Source organism: Passer montanus, unplaced genomic scaffold, assembly GCF_014805655.1.
Source record: "Passer montanus isolate IOZ18808 unplaced genomic scaffold, ASM1480565v1 scaffold57, whole genome shotgun sequence".
NCBI lineage: Eukaryota > Metazoa > Chordata > Aves > Passeriformes > Passeridae > Passer > Passer montanus.
In genome coordinates, this window is record NW_024370705.1 from 3,078,312 (window position 1) to 3,104,922 (window position 26,611).

At 43.4% G+C, this 26,611-nt stretch overlaps 1 protein-coding gene across 9 annotated transcripts in view; it reads right to left on the bottom strand.

Annotated features, from left to right (window-relative positions):
- Positions 1 to 26,611, bottom strand: part of SFI1 (SFI1 centrin binding protein) — a 29,896-nt gene extending 3,285 nt beyond the window's left edge. For 2 of the 9 annotated variants that reach the window (XM_039725908.1, XM_039725909.1), the window contains exons 1-31: positions 25,071 to 26,511; positions 24,157 to 24,309; positions 22,048 to 22,227; positions 20,950 to 21,021; positions 19,188 to 19,295; positions 18,933 to 19,027; positions 17,329 to 17,446; positions 16,557 to 16,659; positions 15,375 to 15,531; positions 14,446 to 14,607; positions 13,965 to 14,035; positions 13,121 to 13,213; positions 12,669 to 12,766; positions 12,106 to 12,187; positions 10,855 to 11,033; positions 10,551 to 10,626; positions 9,710 to 9,805; positions 9,200 to 9,276; positions 8,425 to 8,527; positions 7,843 to 7,939; positions 7,028 to 7,188; positions 6,555 to 6,629; positions 6,196 to 6,270; positions 5,655 to 5,831; positions 4,731 to 4,864; positions 3,711 to 3,806; positions 3,278 to 3,530; positions 2,464 to 2,611; positions 1,555 to 1,678; positions 769 to 871; positions 123 to 257 (exon numbers count right to left, since the gene is read on the bottom strand). In XM_039725908.1, the coding sequence (XP_039581842.1) occupies positions 150 to 257; positions 769 to 871; positions 1,555 to 1,678; positions 2,464 to 2,611; positions 3,278 to 3,530; positions 3,711 to 3,806; positions 4,731 to 4,864; positions 5,655 to 5,831; positions 6,196 to 6,270; positions 6,555 to 6,629; positions 7,028 to 7,188; positions 7,843 to 7,939; positions 8,425 to 8,527; positions 9,200 to 9,276; positions 9,710 to 9,805; positions 10,551 to 10,626; positions 10,855 to 11,033; positions 12,106 to 12,187; positions 12,669 to 12,766; positions 13,121 to 13,213; positions 13,965 to 14,035; positions 14,446 to 14,607; positions 15,375 to 15,531; positions 16,557 to 16,659; positions 17,329 to 17,446; positions 18,933 to 19,027; positions 19,188 to 19,295; positions 20,950 to 21,021; positions 22,048 to 22,227; positions 24,157 to 24,176 (3,441 nt within the window). In that variant the 5' untranslated portion in view covers positions 24,177 to 24,309; positions 25,071 to 26,511 and the 3' untranslated portion in view covers positions 123 to 149. The other 7 variants (XM_039725907.1, XM_039725906.1, XM_039725910.1 and 4 more) reach the window with 7 other exon arrangements.

A 26,611-nucleotide genomic window follows, 5' to 3' on the forward strand; every position in this document is an offset into this window, starting at 1 on the left:
ACAATAAAAATGCAAAATTATTTTCACTTAATTTATCAAATATAAATTCCATACATAGAACTAAGTGAAGGGATACATCTTTTCCATTGTCCCCTGCTATGAAGGGGGGCAAAAAGTCCTACCCCTGAGCTGAGAAGCTGGAAGGTGCACTACAGATCCAGGGCAAGCTGGATATCTCGCAGGCGGGCAAGCAGGGCCTGCACGTGATGTCTGTCAGCCAGCTGTGCTTTGGTGAGAGCATTGATCCTCACCTGCAGCTGAAAGGAACACAAGTGCATCAGCATCAACATAAGTTTGTACAGTGAGACAATATTTAGTCTTTTTGACAGCAAGAGCAGCTTTTGTATTCTCTCACTTGAGGGCCAGTACATGATAGATTGTGTTACTCAGGACTGGCTGCAGTCAGGTACCAGTACCCACACCTGGCTCTGAACCTGGGGCCTGAAAGCAGTGCAGGTCCGTCTGCACACAGGGCATTGTCTTGAGAAACTGCAGAAAAATTTGAGATTGAGTCTCTGAAAGCCTGATCCATACTTGGAAACAGCCTCAGAAAGGTCTACTGGAGCAGGAGTTACATTTTTGAACAAACAGGAAGAGGCATCTACACAGCCTCTTCTGCCCCTCAGCCTACTTTGACTACAAATTTTCCTTGGCATTTTACTAACAGCTTACTACACAATTCCTCACAGCTACCATCAGTCTTTAGGCTAAGTGCATGGCACAGTGACAATCACTTCAGTACCTTCCATTTAAATGCTGTGTACACACCTGACCCAATTCTTCCTGAACTCCTTGCACACCATCTTGGGCTCCTGCTTGCTTGCTCATCTCCAGCCACTGCTGCAGAATCTGTGCCTGCTGCTGACAGCACCTGATAAAATGGATTAGAAGGATTCTTATCCAAATTAAGAGCTCAACAGTCTAAGCCAACTTAGACTTGCAACTGATACTTGCAATAAGACCCATTTTTTTGTCTCAAACCAGTCAATGGTTAAAATCTTTTTTAAAAAGTAAAAAACCCAAAAGATGCTGGAAAGCAGAGAAATCTGAAAACTGTTATCTCCACCTCCTGCTTCTAGCCCTGACTACTTCTTTTCCTGACAGTTAAATTCCCCCCAAGCCCCATTTCTTTTGAGCATTTCTGTTTTCTTGTTCTACTAGAGCAGTTATCAAATACCAGCCATATTCAATTTTTTTAATTGAAAGCTGGAAAAGCTCAGTCCTCACTCCTCTTGATAAAATAACTAAAAGCAAAATTTCAACTGCTCTGCCCTATTCATTTGTACTGTCTCCTGATTACACCCAGTGATACCTCTGACATGCTTCTGCAAGAGCTGCCAAAGGTGTAATTAAACCACTTGGCTGACTACAGAAGTAGTTATGCACACACTCTCCTTCACCTGGAGTGAACTCGAGAAAATAAAAAGCTCTGGAACTTTTCTCTGTGTCATTCACAGTTCTACTGTGAACAGACTGGTTATTTCTAGGGTAGATACTCAGAAAAAGTGCAACAGAGTGGACAACATGAAGAAAGGCTGGCTAAAGGGGCATTACTTGAGTTCCTGCCTCCTGCTGTAGTAGTACTGCATCTGCTGCTGGATATGCCAGAGTTCAACTTCCACCTTTCTCTCCAGCATCATTTCTTCTCTGGAACTGTGTTCTCTCTTTTCCCCTTCAGCTGAATGGAAGATACAAGGATCAATCAATGGAGGTAGAACAGACATCCACTCTTTCTTCTTATCAAAAAAACCAGAAAATATTTTTAATGACAGGAAAAAAGGGACCCTCCCAACTGCTGTTCATGTGTTTGGTTACCCTGTGACATGTGCCTGTTCACCCCAAAGAATGAGGTACAGTGAGAGGGCACGAGTTCTGACAACTGAACAAGCTCTTGAAGACTCAGTCTGAGCACATAAAAGATACAAAATGCTCTGGTGGATGGTCCAGTACTACAGATACTGTTTTGGCCTGTTCAGGATTTAGTCTTTCACATTTAGGCTAGACGTAATTAAGTAATTAAGTACAGTAGTCCTGCAGAACAAATGTCATGCTCTGATGTCATTTAAAACACCACAATGGGAGGTGCTTAGACACCATCTGTCCCCTTTACAGCCATACTGTAAGTACAGGGACATCTCAGAGAGCTCTAATGGATGACCTTCCCTCCTGAGGCAAGTTCTGCTGTACATGTGAACACCCCAGCACCTGAGCACATTCTTGCTAAAAGAATGTTCAAGCAGTTCCCATCCTTCAATGCTTAGAGCAGGGCTTTAGCCCCCAGACTCAGCAGAATCCATACGACTGCAGCTCCCTTCCCAGAAAGGAGTACTGGTACCCTTTACCTCCTGATGCTGGCACACAAGATTGCCCTGTCTCCCATACATTCTGTGGCAGTGACTTGCAGTCTCACATAAATTAGAGAGGAAGATGAGCAACTGCTACAGTTTGGATCTCAGGATATACCTGCAGTCTGGTGACTCCCTTTTCCCACCAAGTCTTCAGATGACAGCAAATGTGGCTGCAAATTTGGTGCCAACTTCTTCTCCACAGAATTCTGTCGCAAGTTCAGGGAATGGGCTCCTTTGTGACCACTGGCAGGCTGACCTCCTCTCTAGAAGGTCAGAATGATATTGGAGTTTTCCTCAAAAGGTTTTCTTAAGTAAACCCTACAAGTAGGATATGCCTGACCTACTTAGTCCTACTCCCACTCAGACAACTCCTGTAGGTGCTAAGCCCCTCTCATCTCTCATCAAATCCCACAGAAGAAGCAGAGCTTAAAAGATGGACTCTGATTTCTAGCATGGAAATATTTCACCAAGATTAAAACTTCCCATTCTGTGTGGAACAAGGAATTCAAAAAGCAAGCACCTACTTGCAGGTTAAGTAATTTTTTCAAGCTGTCAGACACACCCACTGCTCCTAAGCTGAGTTTCTCTTAAATCCCTGCTATCTGGACAGCAAACTGTAGCTGCTCTGAACTCCAAAGAGGCAGCACCCTCACGTCACTTGCTAGGAAAAATCTGGCTAGGAAGACAACCAGGGAAAAGACATGAAATACAGAACCCCACATGTGGACTGCTTCAGACTAGGGGTAAACAGTTCTTGGGTATTCAGAGGCAGTTCACTTGGTCAGCTTTAAAGATGACAGCTAGAACAAGTGAAAACCAGCTCAAGCAGGGCAGTTCAGAAGAACCACAAGAAAACACAGCAGCAAGCAATGGGCCTGCTGGCAGCAGCCCAGTACACACACTGACTGTTCCTTCAGCAATGCACTCACCTCTTCTGAGCCAGCTTTCATGTGGGACACGAAAGATGCAGGAGACCACAGCTCTGGCCCCTGCCCAGCTCTGTGCTTGTCCTGTGTCCACAGGGGGAGAGAAGCACAAGTGAGAGAGGGATGGGGATGAGCAGCACTGTCCATCTGAGACAGACATTTACAGGTGCTTTCTTCCATGTGAGGTGTCAGCATTAAGTTGCCAGTCTGTGCAAGACATTTATTCACAGATGTTTGCTGAAAGGGCACCTCTGACCTGTACAGGAAGAAGGATAAGGTCACTATACACTGCAACTTGTTGGCCTTGTCCTTTGGGGTCAGTGCAAAAAAGGGGAGACTCCTGTCATTCCGTTGCATACAGCTCTCCAGTTTGCTGCTCTACTATGCCCACTGTAAGTCACCCTCTTTTCTTTACTTCTAAAATTAGATCTCCTACCTAGTAAAAGGAGGTCCCAGCAGTTCCTTGCTTTCTAGAGATTCCAGAGGGAAGTCAGGCTTCCGTGGTGGTAACCTGGCTTGTTGAATGGCATTTCTGAAAAGAAAAACAAAACCAAGAATGCCCTAGACTTACAATTATTGTAAACTGGCATCAGCTGGCACTGCAGCTAAGGAAACAGAACTGTTTCATCATTCATCCCTGCTCTGCAACCTTCTCCTTACATGCAATCCTGATTCTTGAAGATTAAATGTCAACCTGTATTAATATGAGAATCTAGTTCACCATGTGAATGGTGGTGCCAACACAAAGAATAGTGGAAGTGATACAACTGAACAGGGTAGAAACTCTTCTTTTGGCAGCATATACTTGCTTAAAGCAATATGAAGTTCCAATCTTATTTCCCTGTAGGGTTCCTGTCCTGCACTGAGAAGATTCATAGACAATTCTTCCTTGCAACTGCCCCATGAGCAATAGGATTTTTTTAAGGAATAGCTTCCCCAGGGAAAAGAAAGGGGCAAGAAGAAGCTTCAACTTCTGTACACCAGGATCTTGATATTTATCATTTCATCAGGTGACTTCAGTGCAAAAAACAAGAGCTCCAGTGACAGTAGGTCACTTGGCAAGATAAGCTCTCCCAATGTCTGAAGTCCCATCAAAGGTATCTTTCAATGTTTCTCTACATAACTGTTCCTATGACAAATGGCCAATGCTCCACAAATTTTGTTCTTCCTAAAGAAACACAAAGTGGAAGGTCTATAGCTGAGCTGGTTCTACCTGGCACTGGCAAGTACAGTCACAAATACCTTCCCTGTGTGTGGGTTGTTTTTGCATTACACAGCAGCTCTTGTATAATTCTGTACCACATGATGCAGGGTCAGAGTTAAGGAGAATGCATGAAACTAAGTCATCAATGAGAAAACTTGGAAACACAAAAATGAGACACATGTAGCTAGATTACATGTATGAAAAGTTACTTATATGCCAGAGAAACAGGAGGGACTGGAAATTTACACTCACAGGCTATGCAGAAGTGAGCTCCCCTCAGCAGGGTGAAGTGGTAGATGTCTGCATTTTGAAGGCCACAGCTCTTCCTCTGATGAATGTCCTCTTGTCTCAGGACTAACATCAGGCCTTTTAAATGTCACTTGCTTCTTCAGAGGTGGCAGAAAAGAAAAAGGCTTATTTAATTTCTGGGAGAGAGCCTCTGTTTCCACAGCATGGCACAACAGTACAATGACTGGTGAAGACTGCAGGCTGCTGCCAACACAAAGAACAGCAGAGTATCTGATGGCTGAGAGCAGGAAGCACCATGGAGAAGGAACCAAGATTTCTGATGCCCTCCAAGCCATACCAGCTCTCTAAACTAAATCAAAAGGTCCACTGTGGTAACATTTGAGTGAGGAGAATTAACTGGGTACTTCTGCACCAAGGCAAGCTGCACATTAGCAAATGGAACAACTGGTATCCTGAAAACCTGGAAAAGAGCTGGGAATGCTGCCCAGAAGCAGGAAGAGAGCAGTCAATACAGGCATCCTTTTCACACACAGAGCTGGGTTGATACTCATAGGCAGAAGTGACACAAGCCCACATATGAAGGTATAAGCAGTGCTAAAGCTAAGACAAGATCAGATGCAGTCTCCAATGCTTCATTCCAGCACAGAATTTAGAGACCTGACCCACATGCAAAGGTTTCAATCTGGAGTATTGGCTATGGCAAAAATTGGCCAGTTTTAAAATAGTTTCATTAAGAAAGGTTCCTAACGAGTCTGAAACCCTCTAGTCTCAGATGAATGAAATGCTTTGAACCAGAGACAGAAGTGTATTTAGGATCTAAACAATAGCTGGGATGTGGAGCTACAAGATACATACATGCACAGACACATACACACAGAGCAGAGAGCAGAGCAGCCCAGCTCTGGATGTGAGCAATCTCTCTTTCACCTCCAGCTGGGGCTGAGTATGGAGCTGTCCCTGCAGCTGTTTGATGCCAGCAGTGTTTCTCAAGGCACAGGTTACACCTTCTCTCAAAGGAGTTGTGTGGTGAACTCTTGTGACTTTTTCAATGCCATCTTTCTTCTCCTGCTGCCCCTTGGCAAACCTGAGCCAAGCATCAAATACCTACAACAGGAACAATGAGAGCTATTACACAGACAGGTTCCAGACCAGGCACTCCCCCTGCAGACAGCAACACTCTCCCTTCCACTGGATAGGAATAAGCAGAGCTGCAGCAACAGCAGGACACTGCCACAACAACAAAGGGACAGAGATTTAAGTCAGGTGAGGCCAGATGGGGAAAAATGTGCATATTTTTTAATCAGCTAAGAAATTTCAGGGAGTTTTCCAGCATCCCAAAATAACATACAGCACCCCAAAGAGGAAAGGAAACAGACATTCAGTGTGCACTCTGCTGACTGCAGCCAAATCTGCATATGATCTGCACATCAAACTCACTTGCCTGGCCCTGCCCTGCACAGCCCCTTACCTTTCTCTGCACTGAAAGGGACCAGTGCCACAATGCTTGCACTGTCCTCCGCTTTTCCCACTGCTGCTGCAACAGCTATTGGGGAAAAAAAATGCACAGCAACCAGGTTAGGAGTTCACATACTCAACACTAGGAACACCAGCCAAAGCACCAAGCAAGGAGGAAGTGATGGTAGAGCCAGAGCAGAAAAACCCTCAGTTCACCCAGTCTATGGCAAGGTGTCTCTTGAGCTAGCTGAACAAAAAAATCCTGAAAATGTTTAAATAAAGTTTTCTTGGTCTTTGTGTAAACAGAACATGAAGGAGAAGGGAAAATGACTAGCAAGGAGCTAGGTGTCTACCCAGGGGAAAATTCCTTACCCGAGTTTTCCAGCAAGAGAAGGAAGCAGAGCAAAGTCTATGAGTCATTAGTTCATCTCCCCTCCTCTGCAGCAGCTGAAAGGCAACCAAAATAGTGAGTCACTTGCAGACAAACCCCATTTATCTAGCCAAATGCTATTAGAACAGCTAGCAAACAGCCTTTATCTCCCTCCCTTTGCTCTGCTGAGGCCACCCTCAATACCCAAGTGCCCTACAGAGTAACCCCATGTGCAGACATCTACGAGCCCAGCAGGGATTTCATTTGCAGTAAGCTCAGGCTGTCTTGTTAAGTCTGTTACTTCTGTCAGTTTCTTCAGGCAAGACACAGCCATGCTCCTTCCTCCTCAGTACACAAGGAGTGTACTGGCTGCTCCTTCTCAGCCCTGACTGCCATTCCCTTCACCAGGGAGCACAGTGTGTTCCTCCATACCCATAACTTTCCACAGGCTGGGGAGGTTGCTGATCCTTCTCACCTTTTTCCCAAGGCGCTGCTGATGATAATTTTTCCATTTCACCAGGTACTTCTGGAGCAGGTGCTGCTGGTGGTGCTGCACTGCCCTGTGGTGCTGAGCCCTCAGCATCAGAGAATCCCTCATTAATTCCTTCCAGTGCAGAAACAGGCTCTGTAAACGCACTGTTAGGGGAAGAAAAATTAATTAATGTACCAAAAGGAGACTATTAATCTCAGAGTATCAAGTGATCAGCTTACTCTTCCCAACTGTTTCAGCAATACTCAACTTGAACAACACTCAGCACTGACAGTATTCACTATAGGAAGAACTGTGAAACATTTCATGTAACACACAGGGAGCTGTGACTTGTAAGTCTTCCCTGCTGCCACTGACACTCTTTACAACCTTTAGGAAAGCCTTCTGTGCTTCAGAGCCCTCGTGTCCTCGTGTCAAGAATGTACCATGAAAATGCTTGCAGAATCTGAGGGTCTTTCAGTAAGAATTACTAGAGAAAGACTGAAGCAGTAATTGATAAGACTACTTGTATTGCCCTCAAAACACATGTCTGAGGTTCTCAAATTTAGTAATGGAAAATTCCTTTGAGGAAGGAAGTGCTACCATCCATTATATAGCACAAAGAACAAACAGAGAAACAAAAGTAACACAAGCAGCATTCAGAAGTTCACTAGAATCCCAATTCACTCTCCATTCTGAGAGGACATCCTTTATAACAGATCATCCAGTCACTTCATCTGTACAGATGACACAACACACTGCCCTTGGCTCATTCACAGACAATGAGCACTTTTGAGAGTTCAACATCTACATCAGCTCACCTAAATCCAGCTGTTTTCTGGCCTCCACCACAGCTGTCACCTTCAGGTGGCGGTGACACGCTCGTAGCCAGGCAGTGTCTCTCCACTGCAGCAGCACCTAAGGATACAATGCAACCAGGAGATGGGACACAGAGTGCCACTGCAATGGAAGGGGACACAGTGTACTCCCCCCACTGCTGGTAACATAACCATTTCCACTCATTCTTCACATAAGGCTCAGCAGAGAGAATTTCCTACAAATTAAATGCAGAAGTATTTCAGAGGGTCCCCTTGGCCTTTTTCAAGTCATTCTTCTCTTTCATCTATCCCCTCCCTGCCCCACTCACCAATTCTACTATGCTATATCATGCTACTGGCTTTTCCTTCCTTCTAAGGAATGAGATGAAGGAAGAAAAGAAGCCATGAGCTCACAAAGACAAGATTCAGAGACACCTGTAAAAACAAGATGAGACCCCCCCACTTTGCAGATCTCTCCTAGCAGTGGCACTCAGATTTAAGTTTTTAGTCCTTCTAATTGTATTATCTGACCCCTGCCTGAACCAGCAGCTACTGAGATCTTGGCACCTGCTGTACAGAAGCTACCTTTGACAGGATTGCTCTCCTGTAGTGCTCATCTGCCCGAGTAGTTGCCTCAGATTCATGTATAAGAGCAAGAGCATTTTCTCTCCACGTACACACCACCTGTCTGAAGGCAAAAATACACACAAAAGTTAAAAACAAACCCATTAAGAATGATTCTTACTTGTTCACTTGGCACTTTCCTACTCACAAGGGAACCAAAACCAGCTATAAACTCAGTCATGCAAATCAACTTCTGCCCCTTCAGGTCTCTGCTTCTGAAGAGAAGGCAGTGTATAACAGAACACAGTCTGAAATCCAGCAGCTTCAGCTGAGCCAGTCAGGCTCTGCAAGTGACTCAAGCTGTATAACACTAAAATAAGGGAACTAAATAACTACAACCAATGCAATGTGGTAATCTTTAATCACTCTCCTCACTGTGAGAGGCTCTGCATCTTCCAGGCTGCTTTAATACTATAACAGATGTAGTTAATGCCTTAATGATGCAGTTTGCTGTCTGATGACTACACAGAGATTTAAATATATATTATATATATATAAAATAGATAATACCAGGACTAAACAGGGATTTAAAAAATATTCAAGCAAAACAGATAGCAAACAGGAAAGGGTTGATTTATTTTAACTAGATGAACTTCCTGCAAAGAAACAGCAATGCATAGCAGAGTCAATTCCCAGCACTGAACATTCAAAAAGTTACAAAGATGGCAGTGAAAGAAAGGAATGAATTTGACTGCAGTGCAGTCACTTCTCTCATGCTGCCTAGGAGGAGGCTCACCGCAGCAGCAGTCGAGTGTGCTGTTTTTCCTTCTCAGCTACTTCATACAGAATGCACTGCATGTTTTGTTGGTAAATCTGGAAAAAAACAGTGTTGAGAGGTAAATTTACTTCAACTGTTAACACCTGTGAGGAGAGGAAACATCTAGAAACTCTAACTAGCACCTAACTAACTCTTACTAATTCATAAGTAGCACTGGCAGTAAAGTACAGGGGGAAAAAATACAGTCACTGAAATCAAATGCTGCTTTGCTGTAGCAAGCAGTCACTACACAATAGTTAATGCTAGCTGTGATATACCATTCACCAGTGCTACAGGATTACCTTGGTTCTTCTGCTCTAAAAAGCAAAGCCAGAGCTCACACAGCCCTACATACAAGAGCCTCCATTCTACCTTGCATGTGATGTGTGTGTGCCTCCAGAGAAGCAGCATGGGAGCTCTTCAGCTCTCACTGGAACACTACAGCACATACAGACAAGTGTCTCAAAAAGGCTGGCTGCTCCATCCTACCTTCCAAGCTGCCAAGGTCTTGCCCAGCAACACACGTCCATAGTGCAGGTCTGCTTGCACCAGCTTCCTCCATTTCTCACGCTGGTGTCCCACATACTAGAAGGAGGAAATGAAAAAAACCCAAAACATATGAAAGAGGGAAAACAAGTAATGGCAGAGAGAGAGGGAAAAAGACCATTTCCATTCTCTGGAGAATCAATCCTTCACCTTGCTGTAACAGCTTTTCACTCAAACTGGTGCTGCACTCTATGTCCCCAAAAGGCCTAGCTGAGGTGCTTTTTTTTCCTGCCCTTTGTAGGAATCCTCTTGAAAACTGATGTAAACCACTCAAGTTAACAGGTCTGCACCAACAGAGCAGCTCCAGCTATAAAATTTCTCATCGATTTTCAAGACATGCTGCAAGGCACATCTGGTACCTCAAATCATGGTAAGGAAAAGGGGCCCACCATGAAAGTATTCTGTGTTTGTGACAACCTGCAATACAAATACAGGTCATACACAAAGGCCTGGCTGGAAACTTCTAACTTTTGAGAAAAACACACCCAGTACTGACTAGGGACAATCAGTGCCTGTCTACTAACTCTGATTACATTCCCAGGTGCATCTAAACCATATTCCTATTCTCACCATATCTACATACATGAACAAAAAGAATTCCCTCTTCTCCCTACACAGTTCCTGTTCCACCCACATCAAACTGGTTTTATCCACATGAAAAGGGAGGAGACCTTAGGAATGACTGGTGTTTCAAATAAACAATTTAACTTCTAGCCATATGGGTACAAGCAATTAAAACATAACAGGAAGACTTCAGCTCTTTCCCATCTGCTAACTCTCTTACCTCTCTCCACTTGTTCCAAGTCTGCTGCAGACACTTTGAACAGTGAAATCTTAATGCTTCTGTCTCCTTGAGCCTCCTATAAGAAAAATAATTATTTGTCCTACAATGCAATCCATGTTACTGGACACCTCTAGCACAGACTTGAATCCACATTTGTTATTTTCAGTAATTCACTTACTGAAAGACAACTTAGTAGACTCCAAAGCACAAAAAAGGAGTGAGCACCATTGTGAATTAAATGCTGTCCAAAGTAGGCTGCCACAGTGCCAATCCAAATCATTCTCTGTTTCAAAATGAATCTTACTCTGTTTCTCTCTCCTGAGTCTTTTGTTTCCAGAGACAGAAGGCCTTTAGCAGCAGCTGGTTCCTGTAGTGATCTCCTGCACAAACCAAGGCCTCCTGCTCCTCCAAACGTGCAGCTGTTCTCCTCCGCCAGCAGCACCAGGAGCAGCGCAAGAGCTGCCCTTCGAAATGGAGGACAGCCTGAGGTGGAGGGAGGGAGCAATGAATGCACAGCACAGGCAGCTACAAACAAGAAACTCCTTAAAGATGACATGCATGGAACTGCCCAATGTTTGTTTTTCTGAGGTTGAACAGCAATGGACACACCACCAAAGCCCCTTTGTGGTGAGGCTATGTAACGTGCTCTGTAGCTACCTGTGTGCATGTGAGTGGAGGAGCTGTTACCAAAAAACAGCAAGCCAAAGAGAGGAAAAACACAAGCTGATAAATAGCATGTGAAGGACTCTTAAGAACTGATAAGCTCCAGAAACCAGTCCTGTTGAATGTACAAGAACTGATAATCTCCCTTCACCAAGGGTGAGCCATATCTGCACAGACACCCACATGTGCTACTGGCAACTTGGAGTTCTGTAAGAGACCACATAAAGGCCATAGTGCCTGCTACATGTAAAGACTCCAGGACTATATGTACATATATATATACACACAGACACCCCCTTTAAAAAATGAAGGGCCCTGTAAAGAACTTTATGGACACCTACCTAGAAGCAGCTCATTTCTCAGTACAACCCTGCACTTCTTAAATGACTGGGGTTGGCCATTTAGTAATATTATTATTATTTCAACAAAGAACTATGAGACCGTGTGAGAGAGAGAGCACACACACATTTACAGTGTGAGTGAATAACTGAATGAGCTATGTGAATGGCAATCCTCTAATAATAACTTGTTTCTATTACTAACAAACTGCTTAACTTAAAAAAGGTGATCAGTAAATACTGGTTGTAATCCCTTTCCCCTAACTTGATTCCCTCACCGGGGAAAAGGGAATTTACAACAACTAAGTCCATCTCATGCTAACTCATATTCAGACAGTGACTGTGAAATCATCCCCTCTATTTCCTAAGCAAGACACAAGAGTTCCATTTACCCTCTTCTCTTCCATTCGATATTCTAATTCCCTCACCAGGGAAAAGGGAATTTACAACAAAGGGAATTTACAACAACCAAGTCCATCTCATGCTAACTCATATTCAGTGACTGTGAAATCATCCCCTCTACTTCCTAAGCAAGACACAAGAGTTCCATTTACCCTCTTCTCTTCCATTCGATATTCTTGCAGCTTTCTGGCCTTCAGCCACCATGTGTCAAATACCTGTCTCATCAACACCCTCCTGGCAAGCAAAAAGGGACAATGTCAGCACACAGGAGACAATTCCTCCAGAAAACATACTGGTCTTTTGAATGCCAGCTGACTAAATGAACCTCAGAGCTAGGCTTAACCAATCTCCCTCTTACATCCAGAGAGAAGCACGACATATAAATTGTTCACTTCTCACAGAAAATGTCAGAGCAGTTGCCATTAAGTTATGCCCCCGAAGGTATTACTATACTTCAGAAGAGAATCAAAGGCCCACAGATTCCACATTTGTAGAAGTCTGTGTTAATATTTCACTGCATACCTGTAACGGGCATGAGCCACTGCTGTGAAGGCCTGCTGCTGTTACACGAGATATAAACTGTTCATTACTCACAGAAAATGTCAGAGCAGCTGCCATTAAGTTATGCCCCCAAAGGTATTACCATACTTAAGAAGAGAATCAAAGGTGCAGATTCCACATTTGTGCAAGTCTGTGTTAATATTTCACTGCATACCTGTAACGGGCATGAGCCACTGCTGTGAAGGCCTGCTGCTGTTCTTCCTCCTTCTCTTCCAAACGGGACTTCCAACGGTTCCAGTACTTCTGCAGCACCTGAAATAAAATAAGAAAGACACTAAACCCCCCCCAAAGATATCCAGTGAGGAGAAGAATGCAAATAAATAAATTGTTGAAGTCCTAACAAACTGCATATTGCAATGGTTGTCTCCTGCACTGCTTCATATACCAAACTTTTTAACCTCCTACAAGTTTTTCTGGTAAAAGAAAAAATCCGCCATAAACACAGGGGAATCAAAAACTAAACATACATAAGAGTCGCAGTTGACTCACACAGATTTTCTGTGGCTATCAGTATTTAAAGCTACTGCTGTAATAAAAAAGTACTTTGTAGGTGATAGTGGAAGTCAATAGACAGCTCAAGACAAACTGACAGAAAGTCAAACTCACTGTAACTCGATGCTGACAGGATGACAGATTTGTTCTCATTCTCTGAAGACGAGTGTCCAGGACGTTCTGCCGAAGACCCTTAAGGCCAAGTTCCTGTAACCACAAGAAATAAACACAACTTTCATTAATCCAAATAATCCAAATCAGATAATTTAGAACTGATGTACAATCCTAGAATCCCTTGAGTGGGGGCAGAATATGGTAAATAGTATTATGAGAGCATCCTGCTTCAAATCACTAATTATCCTGCTTTTATAATCACTAATGTTTTCACTTCATGATCCAAACCAGTTTATTGGTACTTTTTTAATGACCCGTACTGATCCAACCTTGAAAATAGTTCAGTCCAAAAAGCTGGAGGCTTGCTTGTGCCCACCTTTCACATAGCCTTCAGGGACTGTTTTTTCTTTTAAAAAATCCTAAAAACTTAAACAAAACCCCAAAACATCAACTACTTGCACCTGCAGCAAGCTATCTTTGGTCTCCTGTGAAAACCACCATGCACACATTACTGCAGAGAAGAAAAAATAATTCTTGTAGCAAACAGCGTAAGAAAAAGAATAAAAAAATCAAGGGGAGAAGTCAGTCTCATGGTGGAGTACCAGGGAGCAGGTAACCCATCACTCTCAAGATCAATCTACTTCACCAGTTTCCCAAATGGATGAATAGCTGTTCTGGAGATCAGCACAGTTTCCCCATTTGGATTCAGCTGGCAGACTCCAGAATAGCTGAAATTTAGAAACCTGGTGTATCTCCCACTTAGCACCCGCTCAGCACTGTCAGTGTTACACTGCACTCAGGGACACTCCACAGCCCCTGCCACCCAGCACATAACTGCTCTTACCAACAGGTGACACTTGTAGTGCTTTTCAGCCAGCTCACACTGCTGAGCCTCTTCCACACACAGCACAACATCTGTCACTGAGTTAAAGTATGTTTTACACAGAACAATCTTCTCCCACAGAGGGGCACTACATCTCCATCTAAATTGCCTTCAATGTTTGAATGTCCAGCACTGCTATCTGCAGAAGTTTTGACTACAGTTAAACTTTTAGATTTTGCTGACTTATTACAATATATTTCTGATTCACTCTTAAGTAACAACCATAAATTATCTTCTGCAGGCTCTAATATACTCTTATACAGCTGCTAATATACTGTAATTACAACAGTTTAATTGTTAGTACGGCATTACAAACACCTAATGACAACATGTTTGTTGTCACTCGTGCTACTGCACAACGTTCCTGCTTATTAACTGGATCTTCCCCCTGCAGGAATGCTTCTAACGTGGCTTTGCTAGGGACTAAACACAGCCAGGATACAATGCTTCCAGTGTGCAAAGGCTCTCCATAAGGCAATCCTTTCTGCTTGTTTTTCCAGGTCCCTTCCATGAGCATGCATTCTTCTCCTGCACTCCCATGACAGCTGCCAATCAGAGAAGCACCTCCGGAGCATCCTGCTTCGGTGAAACTCTTGGGCCAGCTCTGGAAGACAAACACAAATCACTCATGGCTTGCTCTGTCCCAGGCTCATTCCTTTCAGATGAGATCCTGGCATCTGAGCCACTGGCTCACAAGTGACATGAGCTCTAACACTGAGAAATGGTTACGAGAATTCACATTAACACTCAGATAGAGATCATATTCTTCCTATTGATCAAAGGCAGTTTTAAAGCAGTAACCTACTGTGCTGGCTTAAGAGAGGGAAGTTAGGACAATGCATTACTTGTGCAACACTCAAACTTGCTCACATTTCAGCATACTCCTATTACTAGTTCCTACATATCCAAGCTAGATTATTTTCTGCTGCCACCAATCAAAAAGCAATCAATACAAATATCTGAACTTGTTCCCATTCAAGGGAAGAAACAAAGGAACTGGTAATAATCTTTACAATCCTACAGCAGTTGTGATTTGACTGATTATCAAGAAAGTTCCGAGTCTGACTGATCAAAGTCTTGAATACATCCATCTCACAGATATCTCAGCCAAAATCCAAGAGACAATATGCAAGTTTTCATCAAGGGAATTGTAAAGCATTTTCTTTTAAATCCTGTGGAAATCAGCTGATCTTCCTGACAGTCCAGCATATGAACTAAGCCAGCCAGGTCTGTCAGTGCACAGCCCAAGCTGCATCTCATGACCTGGGTGGGCAGAGACACTACAGTGTCTCCTGGAACAGAAAAAGCCATCACCATGCCCTCAGCAAAGGGCTGAGCCCTGTTCTGTCCCAACTCACCATTTTCACTCACCATTCTGGCGTTTCTTTGTTCTGTGGAGGTTCAGGTACCCCAGCCATGCTCCCATGCACCTCCTCAGCTCCCAGTGCTGATGGTGAGTTACTGCCCTGGTGTCCTTCTGCTTTTCATTCTGGCTGTGTGAATACAGCTCTCGCCACTGCAACCAAGCCTGAAGGAACAATTAAGGGGCAAGAGTAGTAAGGGGAAGAAACAGACAAGATCAGAGAAGTAGAACAAAGAGGAAGAGAGGAAGAACACACACGCAATAAGAAATGCCATATAAGTTCCAAAGTGAAAGCCGTGAGCAATGAGGTTCTCCCCAAAAAAAAGGGGGAAAACCCAAACAAACACCAAAAGGAATGTCAGGATAGAAAATGTCAGTGAAAGCCGTGAGCAATGAGGTTCCCCCTAAAAAAGGGGGAAAACCCAAACAAACACCAAAGGAATGTCAGGATAGAAAATGTCAAAGATTTTTTCACTCTTTTAAATACTTCCAAACTTTCTCCCATTAAAAAGACCAACATAATACTTTTCTTTTGCCATCAGGCTTTCTTGCAGATTGTTTTCATATAAAAGGGACTCACATCATGAGATATTATAAGACTCCCAAGTCACAAGTTTCTTTCCTTAGCAGAATACTGCCCTAAGCCAGTATTGTTGCATCTTACATTGTAGGTCAATTTCCATGTTGCATTTTACAGTGCATTTGCCATGCTGCATCTTACTGTGCAGGTCAAATTAAATACCATCCCTTCTTTTTAATGAAATGGATAAAAAGCCACAGTTTCAGTGAAAGAAAAAAAGAAACCCATGCTGTCTTCACTCCAGCTGAGCTCAACCATCTGGACAACACTCTCAGTCATTTGATTCAGCTTTAAGTTGTCCTGCAAGAAGGAAGTTGGACTTGATGCACCTTGAACTCTGACAGGTTTGGTGCTGTAACCACTTTCCTGGGGAGTCTGTTCCAGGGACTGACCACCCTCTCAGGAATTTCCTTTCCCTGATGTCCAGTCTGAACTTGCCCTGACACAGCTTCATTGCATTTCCCCATGTCCTGATATGATATTCCATCATAAGTACTGCAATTTTCAAAGTAAATAAGTACAAGACCCAATTTCTATTCATCTGCAACATTTTCACATGTGTGCAACTTGAACATTAGAAATGGCAGTAGCTGAAGCTCCAGAGACTTACTCGAAATTGCAGGCTCTGGGCCCAATGCTGCAGAGCCAAAATATTCATTTTATGTCCAGAGCATTTTTGGTAATGCTGTCTTCTCCACAGTGCCCATGAAATGCTGCCAAAACAATGTTACAGACAAGTTCAAATAGAGGTGCCGTAATTTGGTGCAAGAAATCACTTTCATCTGACTGGAAAAAGGTATGAACAACAATCTTTTCAAAGAACTACCAAATGGGTTGGGTTGGAAGGGACCTTAAAGATCATCTTGTTCCAATCCCCTGCCATGGCCAGAGGCACTTTCCATTTCCCACACTGCTCCAAGTCCAAACTGACAATCCAAACTGACTTTGAACACTTCCAGGGATGGGGCATCAACATCATCTCTGGGTAATCTCCAGATCTGTGCCTCACCACCCTCAGAGTAAAGAATTTCTTCCTACCGTTCAATCTAAATCTACCCTCTTTCAACTTAAAGCCATTCCCCTTTGTCCTCTCACTGGATGCCCTTCCAAAAGTCACCCTCCAGCCTTCCTGTAGGCCCCCATTAGCATTGTAGCTCCCATCAGCAGCATTGGCAAGCTGCTGTATAATGTCTCTTAAATTCACAGTCTGGGTGTGCCAGAAGAACTCACACATCCCAGAAAAGAACAGAGTTCTTAAAAGAAAAATCAAACACTGAACGAAGCCATGGTGTGACTTTTTATCTTTTAGGAAAAGATAACATAACAGATAAAAGTCATGGCCTTATGGCCAGTGCCTCTGCCTGTTTGTATTCCATCCTTACCGCAAACAGCTTCTTGTCCTGAATGCCAGTGCCACAGACTGCATCCCCTGTTTTGTCCTTTGAACATCAACATAAACCAGCCAGTGCTGCCAGGTCCTGAGCAGAGTTTGCTTCTTTGCTGTGCACAACAAAAAACGGCAGCATCTTAAGTTCTGGAATCTGGCACATCTTAACTACTCCATCACAGCTCGCCCCCGACTCTGTGGCCTCAACCTGCAGGGACACCTTGTGGAAAAGCCTGAAATGACAGCGACCCTCCCTGTGGTCGAGGATGTCACAGGGAGGAGTGTCAGAATCGCTGACAGCACGGTCCGTGGCACTTGTTCAGAGCAGCGTGAATTATCGGACAATGGCCGATAACCGCTTTGTCTTCAGTGCCTACAGGGGAAATAACTGCAGAACAATAGTCAGCATAACGACTGTACTGGGTAAGAATTAGGGGATTCTCTTTGGTTTGTTTAAAAATAAAAAAGCGTATCAGGTTCATCAGTTGCTTTTCAAGAGTTATTCTCTCCTACAAGCAGAGAAATGAACCAGAAACAAGTCAACTTTATTTAGCAGGCTGGTCATGCAGCTAAAAACAGAAGTGGTGTCACAAATTCCAGTTTACCACTTAGTGCAGCACACTGCATATTCTCCTCACAGCAGGTTGGCTTGTCAGAACTGACACTACTAAAGCAATGTTATTAGAAAAAACTCACATCAACTCTATGCCACTTCACACACACACATAAAAGAACCCCAGGCTTTTCTTTTTTAGGATTTCCTTGTGAATCAAGCATTAACCTACCTTGAAACAGGTCACCTTTTTCTATTTTGAGCAAGTAACACACAGCTTCTGCTGTAAATACTCTGGCCTCACTCAGTAAGAAAGAAGTCTGAGTAGCCTGTCACTTTGTGTCCAAAGGTACCAGGCTCTGGGACATTCTGAGGCTATGTTCATGTGCAAAGAGAGCAGTTAACTTATTCTGCAAATAACAAAACCTCAGTATCATCTTTAAACAAGGGGAAATCTCCCTTCACCAAAACATATTCCCTGAACCCAGGAAAGTTGCTACCAGTACAGACAGCTCCAAGTCAAATCCCTTGCAGAGCAAAGAACCTACACAAGAAGACAAAGGGCACTTCAAAAGTTTGGGCTTCTTTCAATCACAAGCTGGAAGGAACAGTCAATAGATATAAAATAAGTGCTGTTAAAAGCACAAGGAATTACTATCTGATGTCTATAGCAACAGTTGACAGAGAATTCCAGTAAAACATTTGATCAAAAAACATCTATTTGAAAACATATTGTGATTAAGTAAAAAAAAAACCCTAAAAACTAACCAAAAATCAAGCCACCTGCTCAAAAACAACCAGTGCAATCCAGAGCAGATGGAGAGGCTCTTAAGCTTATTCACTGACATCCCTAAATAACTATGTAGCTACACCCCTATAACAGAACCCTCCTGCCATCTGCTCCTGCAAACATTGCACTACCATGGGGTGGGGGAGCTCAGGGTGCAAACAGGCCCAGGGGACACAGATTCTGGTAAAAAATTCCCTGTGGATATTCCCATCTCAGTATGCCCCCAAATACTGCTAATTACCATCACTTCACTTACCATGAGACTCTGCAACATAATACTTGTTCCTCTTTCCTTGCTGTTGGCATACATAGGCTCTCCAAGCCTTGAATATCAAATTAAGGAGTAAATGCCTGAAAAATTAAAGAAGTGCCATTCAGTAAAATATTAAAATAAGCAATGAAAAGATTGCTTTTGGCCTAGATGTACCATGGATGGAATTTGCTCACTGGTACTGAAAACTCCTTCAGAAAATGTCTCATACACACCCCAAAGGGAAGTCATTTCACTAACCTGTGATGGTTGTCTGCTTTGAGGTTGAGCTCCCTTTCTCTGCAAAGTGTCCACTGCTCCTTCCACTCTCTAAACGTTTTTTGAAGAATCTTCTGTTCATAAAAACATCTAAACAGTTGAAGGACATGGACAGAAGAAACGTCATACAGGTTTCCAGAATGACCACAAATCAGTTTTAAGGAAGATTACACCACCTCTTCTCCAGGCTTGCCTGATTAGCCTAACAACATCTAATTGCATTTAAAACCACTTCCCTACTGTGACACTTTATTTCAAGACCCTGTGAAGAACTGCAAGAAGCAAACACTCTACTGACTGTAAATACTTCACATAAAGACAAGGAATAAAGGACAGATGTTGTCAAACATCAGAGTACCAGCTGACTTGAGACCTATTCACATCTTTTGTCCTCAGTTCTGAGTTTTACTCTTAACAACCAGAACAGTAGATAACAATACATGTATTTTTCTTTCTAATTTTGTTCTTTGCTACTTTAACACAAAATATTTTATATATATAAATAAATACAAAAGCTAAAACAGATTTTATAATACTCTGATGTTTTTATCATGCAACAACAGCAGAATTATGCCCAGAACACATAGAGGTCTCTCAGTGAAACACATCAATCCTCTCACAAGCTGCAATTTACAGCCACCTACCCCAAGCCAAGCTGCTAAGCCATTCCAAGCACTCATGCAGAAAAGGAAAAAAGAAAAAAGAAATTAACTATGTGTTATTTTTTTTGGACTTGGTGTATTAACAGTATTGCACACGCATTAACAGGTATTACAGCTATGGAGAACTGGGGACTTTTAAATCTAGAAAGGCAATTCATTATTGCTTGTGTTCCTTGCTGGTCTTTATAAAACCTACTTCCCCTAAAAAATAATTTCATCATTGTGCTGACTTGAGAGACAGCCAAAGAAGTGCCAAGTCAGTAGATGGGACAAGAGGAATGGTGAGGTTCACAGGACAACTTCCATTTATCAACAAAGGCAGAAACAGAATATATTTGATACAGAAAAATGAAACTGAATGACTAAGGACCTGATCTTACTCCAAATCCATGTCCTCCCACTGGGAACTCCTTCAGCTCCCAAGGGTGTGGTCAAGCAAGAATGAACATGCAAATTAATGCAAAACAAGAAATGAATATCAAAGCATGGGGTTCCAGTAGCTCACAGAACACTGACAGCAGAAAGGAATTATCTGCCACAGGTATTTCCAAGTCAGACAGATACCACACACACACAGATACAGATTAAGAACAACAGTGCAAACAGTAATATTAACTGAATTTCAGTTCAGTTAGCTGAGTTAACTGTTAAGAGTTGGATCCATGTGGGTCCTTTCCAACTCAGAACAGTCTGTGAAATCTGTCATCATAACTCTGGGAAACAGTTAAATTTAAAGCAGGTATCCCAATCACATCCCATCATTTATATGCACATACTGGTTAACTTTATCAAAACACAGTTCCTATGAATTTGGTTAATAGAATTTTAACCATGATTATTAAAAACAAACAACAACAACAAAAAAAAAGAGCAAGAAAGGTACCCAAAGCAAATCTTCAAGTGATCTCAAAATACATCTAAATATTTTCTTGGCAGCCAGTACTCTCTTAGCCCAGTGGTTTACCACTAACCCATTAAAAAAAACCCAAAACAAAAAACCCAAAAACAAAACAAATTAATAAAAATACAAAACAAAAACCAAACAAAATAACTCCACCTCTGAGTTCTGTAATTTTATCTACCTGGCTTTGGAAGGGAGAACTTGTCCAAATGTTATTTTTGCCCACTGATAGAAAAACTTCCTTGCTAGGTATCTGGAATACAAGGAAAGATTAGTTGCCTTTGAACTCCTCCTCTGCAAATTCCCAGGCAGTACTGAAAATAGGAATTTTTATTAGTTTCAGTAATAAAAGCAAGGGTCTAGTTTTCAGAGATCAATGCATTTATGAAATATGTAGACCCTGAAATTAGTACCTGTAACAGAGCAATTCATAAAGCATAAAGAGGCCCAAGCAGAACTGCAAAACTTGAATTGGGATGTACTTCTTTAGGAATGCTGGGTAGCCAAAATGCCTTCCCAGCAGCCCTCTCCCACCCGTGGTACTCTGAGCAGGGTGCTGGCTGGCTGGGAGCCCTCTCTGAGGTTTCACTGTGCCAACATCACTGTTTCACCAGGTCAGCCAGCTGAGTCCAGAATACTTCAGCCAATCTAATGTCTAGCTCTTCCTGAAGCCAGGAAATCTTTTTTCTCCCCACCTTCCTCAGCAGTTCCACATCTCCACAGGCTTCTCCCAGCACCAGCTCAGCTCACTAATGTGTTACTGTGACCCTATCACCCTTCCCCTCTCTTTTCCCAATGGATTTCAGAGTTAGCTGGCACATGGAGGGCCCCAATAAGCACCAAAGGCTTCACAAGGTAATTAGTTACAGCACTCAGCCAGGAAGGGGGGCCTCGCTCCTTCAGCAGGTCTGAGCTGCTCAACAAATGATGGGCTTTTAATCTCTACACAATTACATCCCACCTTTGTCAAGGTTCTTTTAACAAACAAACAAAAAAAAAAAAAAACACTAGAAGAGGGCAAGAAGAAATCATGACCCCTGGCAGTGTATCAAAGGATATTATTAAATAGCCATTTTTAAAATTACCTTTGAAAGTAAAAAATACATTAAATCTGAGTGTCAATCTCGTCCTCAAGTTACCACAAAGCACCCTCAGAACTGTCTGTCATGGCCATGAACTAAAACTTCTGCTGCAACCTACACTGGTAGTACTAAACCCAGACATTTTCAGGTCTGATCCCCTGCTCCATTTAGTGAAAAATATGTTTAGTACTTATCACCTGCTTTGGAATTTTTTTAACATTCTTCTTTGACTCTGGGTACACCCATCTTGACCTGGCTTGTTGTGACCTCTGTCCTGAAATTCATGTGTTGCAGACTGGGGAGCAGCAGATTGTCCAGCTGCATGAACTTGGTGCTCGGGTGGTTGCTGGATCTCATCCATCTTCAGGGATTTTGAACTTAAAAGGAAAGAAGAAATATTTTGTGGAAAACTGTATTACCTGCAGAGAAGTGGCATTATTGCAATAGCTGGTCTGTAACAAAAGTATCTAATCAAACTCAGAAGACAGCTACAAAATGCTAAAACATTTGTTGTTTCTTTATCAGGTGCTTTTCAGTATCTGGAATTTTAAACTTTCCCCAACACAACCAGGAAGATACATTTCAGTGTGATCATGTCACAGACAATGCTTTTCTCCTCTAAAGCTGAAATGAGAAATCCCTGAAATGCATTTGTGTGTGCACAGAGTGTCTTGACAGAGAAGCTCTGACTGTGGTTCTCTGCCTTTTAGTCTCAAACACATCAAGGTATTCTGCCTACTGCTGATAAATTCTCTTCAGCACTAGTGAACTGAAGTGAGATTTCTATTTTAACACAAAATGCTCTTTTACAAGCTCTTTCCTAGTTTTGTTCATATTTTAACTGTATTTCTCCTTAAAAAAAAAAACAACTGAAAATCTCTTCCTGTTTTTACATATTCATCATTAAAAAACAAAATTAGACATATTTTTCTATCACACAGTTTACTTTCATGTGTAGTTCTAATCTGAAAAATAACAAGTGTGTTTTTATGAATTCTAAATGTTTTTTCTTGGTAATTTTCTGAAAACAAGGATAAAAAAACCCCCTATGCAGATAAAACTTGCTGCACCGGTTCCATTGAAGCCTCTTTCCCAAAACAAATGCTGCCACCACCCTGAAAATTTGCACACTAGAAACACAAACACATTCTTGAGTTCCAGAAGAGGCAACAGAAGAAGATAACCTGAAATCTCACTCTAACGATCTCCTGAACTGAGCTAGGGAAAACATGGCTGCAGCCAGAAGAAAATGTTGTTTTCACAAAGTGACTGGAACAATGCAAATTTCAAAAGTTCAACTGAATAACCACTATTAACAACAAATCACTGGGAGGAAATACAGTATTTTTGGTTTGTTCCAGCAGGCAAGAGTTAAAAATAAAAGTTAATGGAAGAAAACAAGACCTGTATTTTGTGTGAGAAATTCTTGTTCTATAGAATATTGTCTGAATGTTTCTGAAAGAGGCAGGCCCTGTCCAGCAGCCAAAAGAATTCTGTTCACATCAAGATGTGCAGTTAAGGCAACTCTAAGGCACCTCAATGCATGTCTGAAGAGGAGTTTCAGGCACTTTAAAATCAATGCAAAACAGTTTTCAGCACAAGTTCTTGTACACACCTATTAGGCCCAACTCCCTCTGAAACTATTTCATCTGCCCCCAAGGTAAACCTGATCTGACCATAGGCAATGCCAGCCTTACACAAAGGAACTGAAAAAATCAAACCTGGGTAAAACATGCAGAAGCTTTGTATCAAAGTTTAAGGTGTGAGAGTATCTAATAATTTTCCAACATATGTACTTTTTAAACAGATTATTTCTCTATTTGGAACATTGTTATGTGCTACACATATTTAATTATGACACCTATGTCCTCCAAAATTCATGGCAAGTGACCATGAAAAATAAAAGTCAAAGAAGGATCATTTCTCCCTTTTAAAGTTGGAAAACAAAAGCATGGGAAGAATAAGAGAACTGACATGGAGTAAATCTGTGCTTGGGCCAACAGCTGTGTCCAAGTTATGTTCCAGTCTAGTATTTCAAGCTCAAGAACATCAGTTTTATAAGTAAGTGTTATGATAATGTAAACCCACATAAAGTTGTTTCATGATCAGTTTGGGAGTTAGGTGTTCATTGTTTTTTACTTTGCTTTTAAGAGGAACATTTTCTGGCTAACAAAGTTCCACAGAGGCTAATAAGCCCTTCTGTGAGAGTAACTCAACTTCTGTCCCATGGAAATCTTAAGATGTCATAAATATAAAATAAATTACAGCCGAGGTCTTTAACATAGTAGCTTCTTATTACTGCTTACCTGCTCCTGAATTTCTCCATTTACTGTAGTTCCAAGCCTGCAGTACAAATGCACTCTCTGCTCTGCAGTGCTGTTTATTAACTTTGGACAAAGCATTAACTGGTGCCTGTCACTTGTGATGAGTCCAGCACATGGATCTGCACTAAATGCAGTCTGTATCATAAAAATGACAAGATTTCCACTCAGACTTATGCTGCATTCAAACATCACAATGCAATTCCAGATGTTTAACATGAAAAGCTTTTGCATCTCACTTAGCAACACTGTGCTGACTTAATCTAATGGTAATAAAGTTATAACTATTTGAATCCTAAGGCAGCAATTCTGCCCACCTAAACAAAAAATGTGCTAGAAAGGTGCTGTAAAAAGTAAACTACTCCAAGTTATGTGCCCCTACTTAAAAATAAATTAATAACCAAGGGTGACACCATCAGCAGCTGATTCCTTTTCACTTTTTTTTATTAATACTATGTTCCTCTCCTTCACAAGCACTTAGAAACGAAGAAAACAATGAGTTCCACCCAGCTCCAGCAAGAAGTTCTCCAAGCATGGAACCCTACAACTTCCCGGGAAGAGTCTGACTCTGTGAGAGTACCTGGAATTATGACCAGGCATCTCCTTTTAAGTGTGAGATCCAAAGTGGATTCTTCTATAAGCATTGGTTATGGTGTGATAGAACACCACACCCTCAAAACAAAAAAAACCAAAAAAAAACAAAAAAAAAAAAACAAACAACAAACAAAAAAAAAAAAAAAAAAACCAAAACAAAAACAACCAAACAACCAAACAAACAACAACAAACCAAAACACCAAAAACACAAAAAAAACCCCAAAACAAACAAACAAACAAAAAAAACCACTAAAAAAATACCAAAACCAAACAAAAGCAGCTTGAAAACGAAACAAAACCCTACAAGATTTTTCTGGTTTTACTGCACTGGATTCCCTTCAGCAGGCAAGTGTACCCTGAACGCTTGTTGTGTTTATGGACAAGTACTGCAGACCCACACGACGCCGCTCCACAACCCCGCCGTGAGGGGCCGCGGCAGCCGCCCCCGCCCCGCTGGGAGCACCACGGATCCCGGGACCGGCAGATACGGCACCGGCACACGAGACGAGCGGAAAGCAGCGGGGAAATCACCGCAATCGGGAGAGAAACGGAGGGAAGGACCGCCAGCGCCTGAGGCGGCCCCGCCATGAGGGGGGGGCGCTTCCCGCCCTGAGCAGGGCGCCCCCGTGCGGCGGGGCCGGGGGCTGACAGCGCCCCCGTGCGGCGGGGCCGGGGGCTGACAGCGCCCCCGTGCGGCGCGGCGGGGCCGGGCGCTGTCCCGGGAGCGGCCCCGGTGTGACCGGGATTTACCGACCGCAGGCACGGCCCGACCCGAGCAGGAACAGGGGCTGAACGGCGGCAGCACGGAGCTGTTGCTGCACTTGCGAACAATTGTGTTGTGCCACTGGACAGTTCTGCTGTGAGCATCGAGTAACGGGTATCTGTGGCAGATGTGCCTTTGGGAGCCAAAAAACCCGGTTTAGCTCACAACAGCGACGTGCACAAAGGTGACAGTGGAACACAACACAGCTCGGGGCTTCTCAAAGCCTGCAGCACCTCAGAATAACCACTCAGCCCGAGGCTGGCGGCCCGCTGGTTGCTATGGAGACTCCCTGTGTATTTCCTTGGAAAGCACTCGCGGGCTTCAGGAGACTTGGCAATAGTTACAGCGCTGTCTCATTAATAATGCAGCACTTTGTCACGAAAAAAGTGAGAAATGTACGTCTTGTATATTTCTCTTGTTCCATAGGTAACCAGATTTAAATTCTGGTATTCAAGTCTTCATTAGGGAAGAGAAGACTTTATTCACTAGATCCTTCACAAAATTCGTTGTTCCCACACAGACCTCGCTGCCCGAGGTGTTTGGAAACGCTGTGGGGCCCGGCTGGGCTCCTGTGGAGAGCTGTGGGCAAACGGAGCCCAGTAAACTCCTTAAAGTGATGTTGAAAACAATGTCTGCTCCTCACAAGCGAAAACGGAAAGACTTTTGCGGTGCCTCGGATCAGCTGCTCCGCGGACTGCACCAGCCTAGTCCCGCTATCCCACAGAACGCCAGCCTCCCACACCGGGACGCTGCCCTCACCCTGCCGGGCTGGGCGGGCTCGGCCGGGCCGCCGCTCCCGGGCAGCCCCCGAGCCCACCTCAGCCGCGATCGCCCCGCCGCTTCCCGCCCTTCTCTGACGCCGCGCTGCCCCTGACAGAGAGGGGACACGGCGACGGTCCCGGCGCACGGACGGGCCGATCCCGCCGCCGCCCCGCACGCGGCGCGCACCGCATCCCCGCAGGGCTGCCCGCCCAGACTGCCTGCAGGCCCTCACCGAGCCCCGCGCCTCTCCTCACGCACCGCGCCGCTGGCAGGGCGAGACGCCGGTTCCGCGGGCGGCCGGCGGCGGGGGGCGCGGGGCG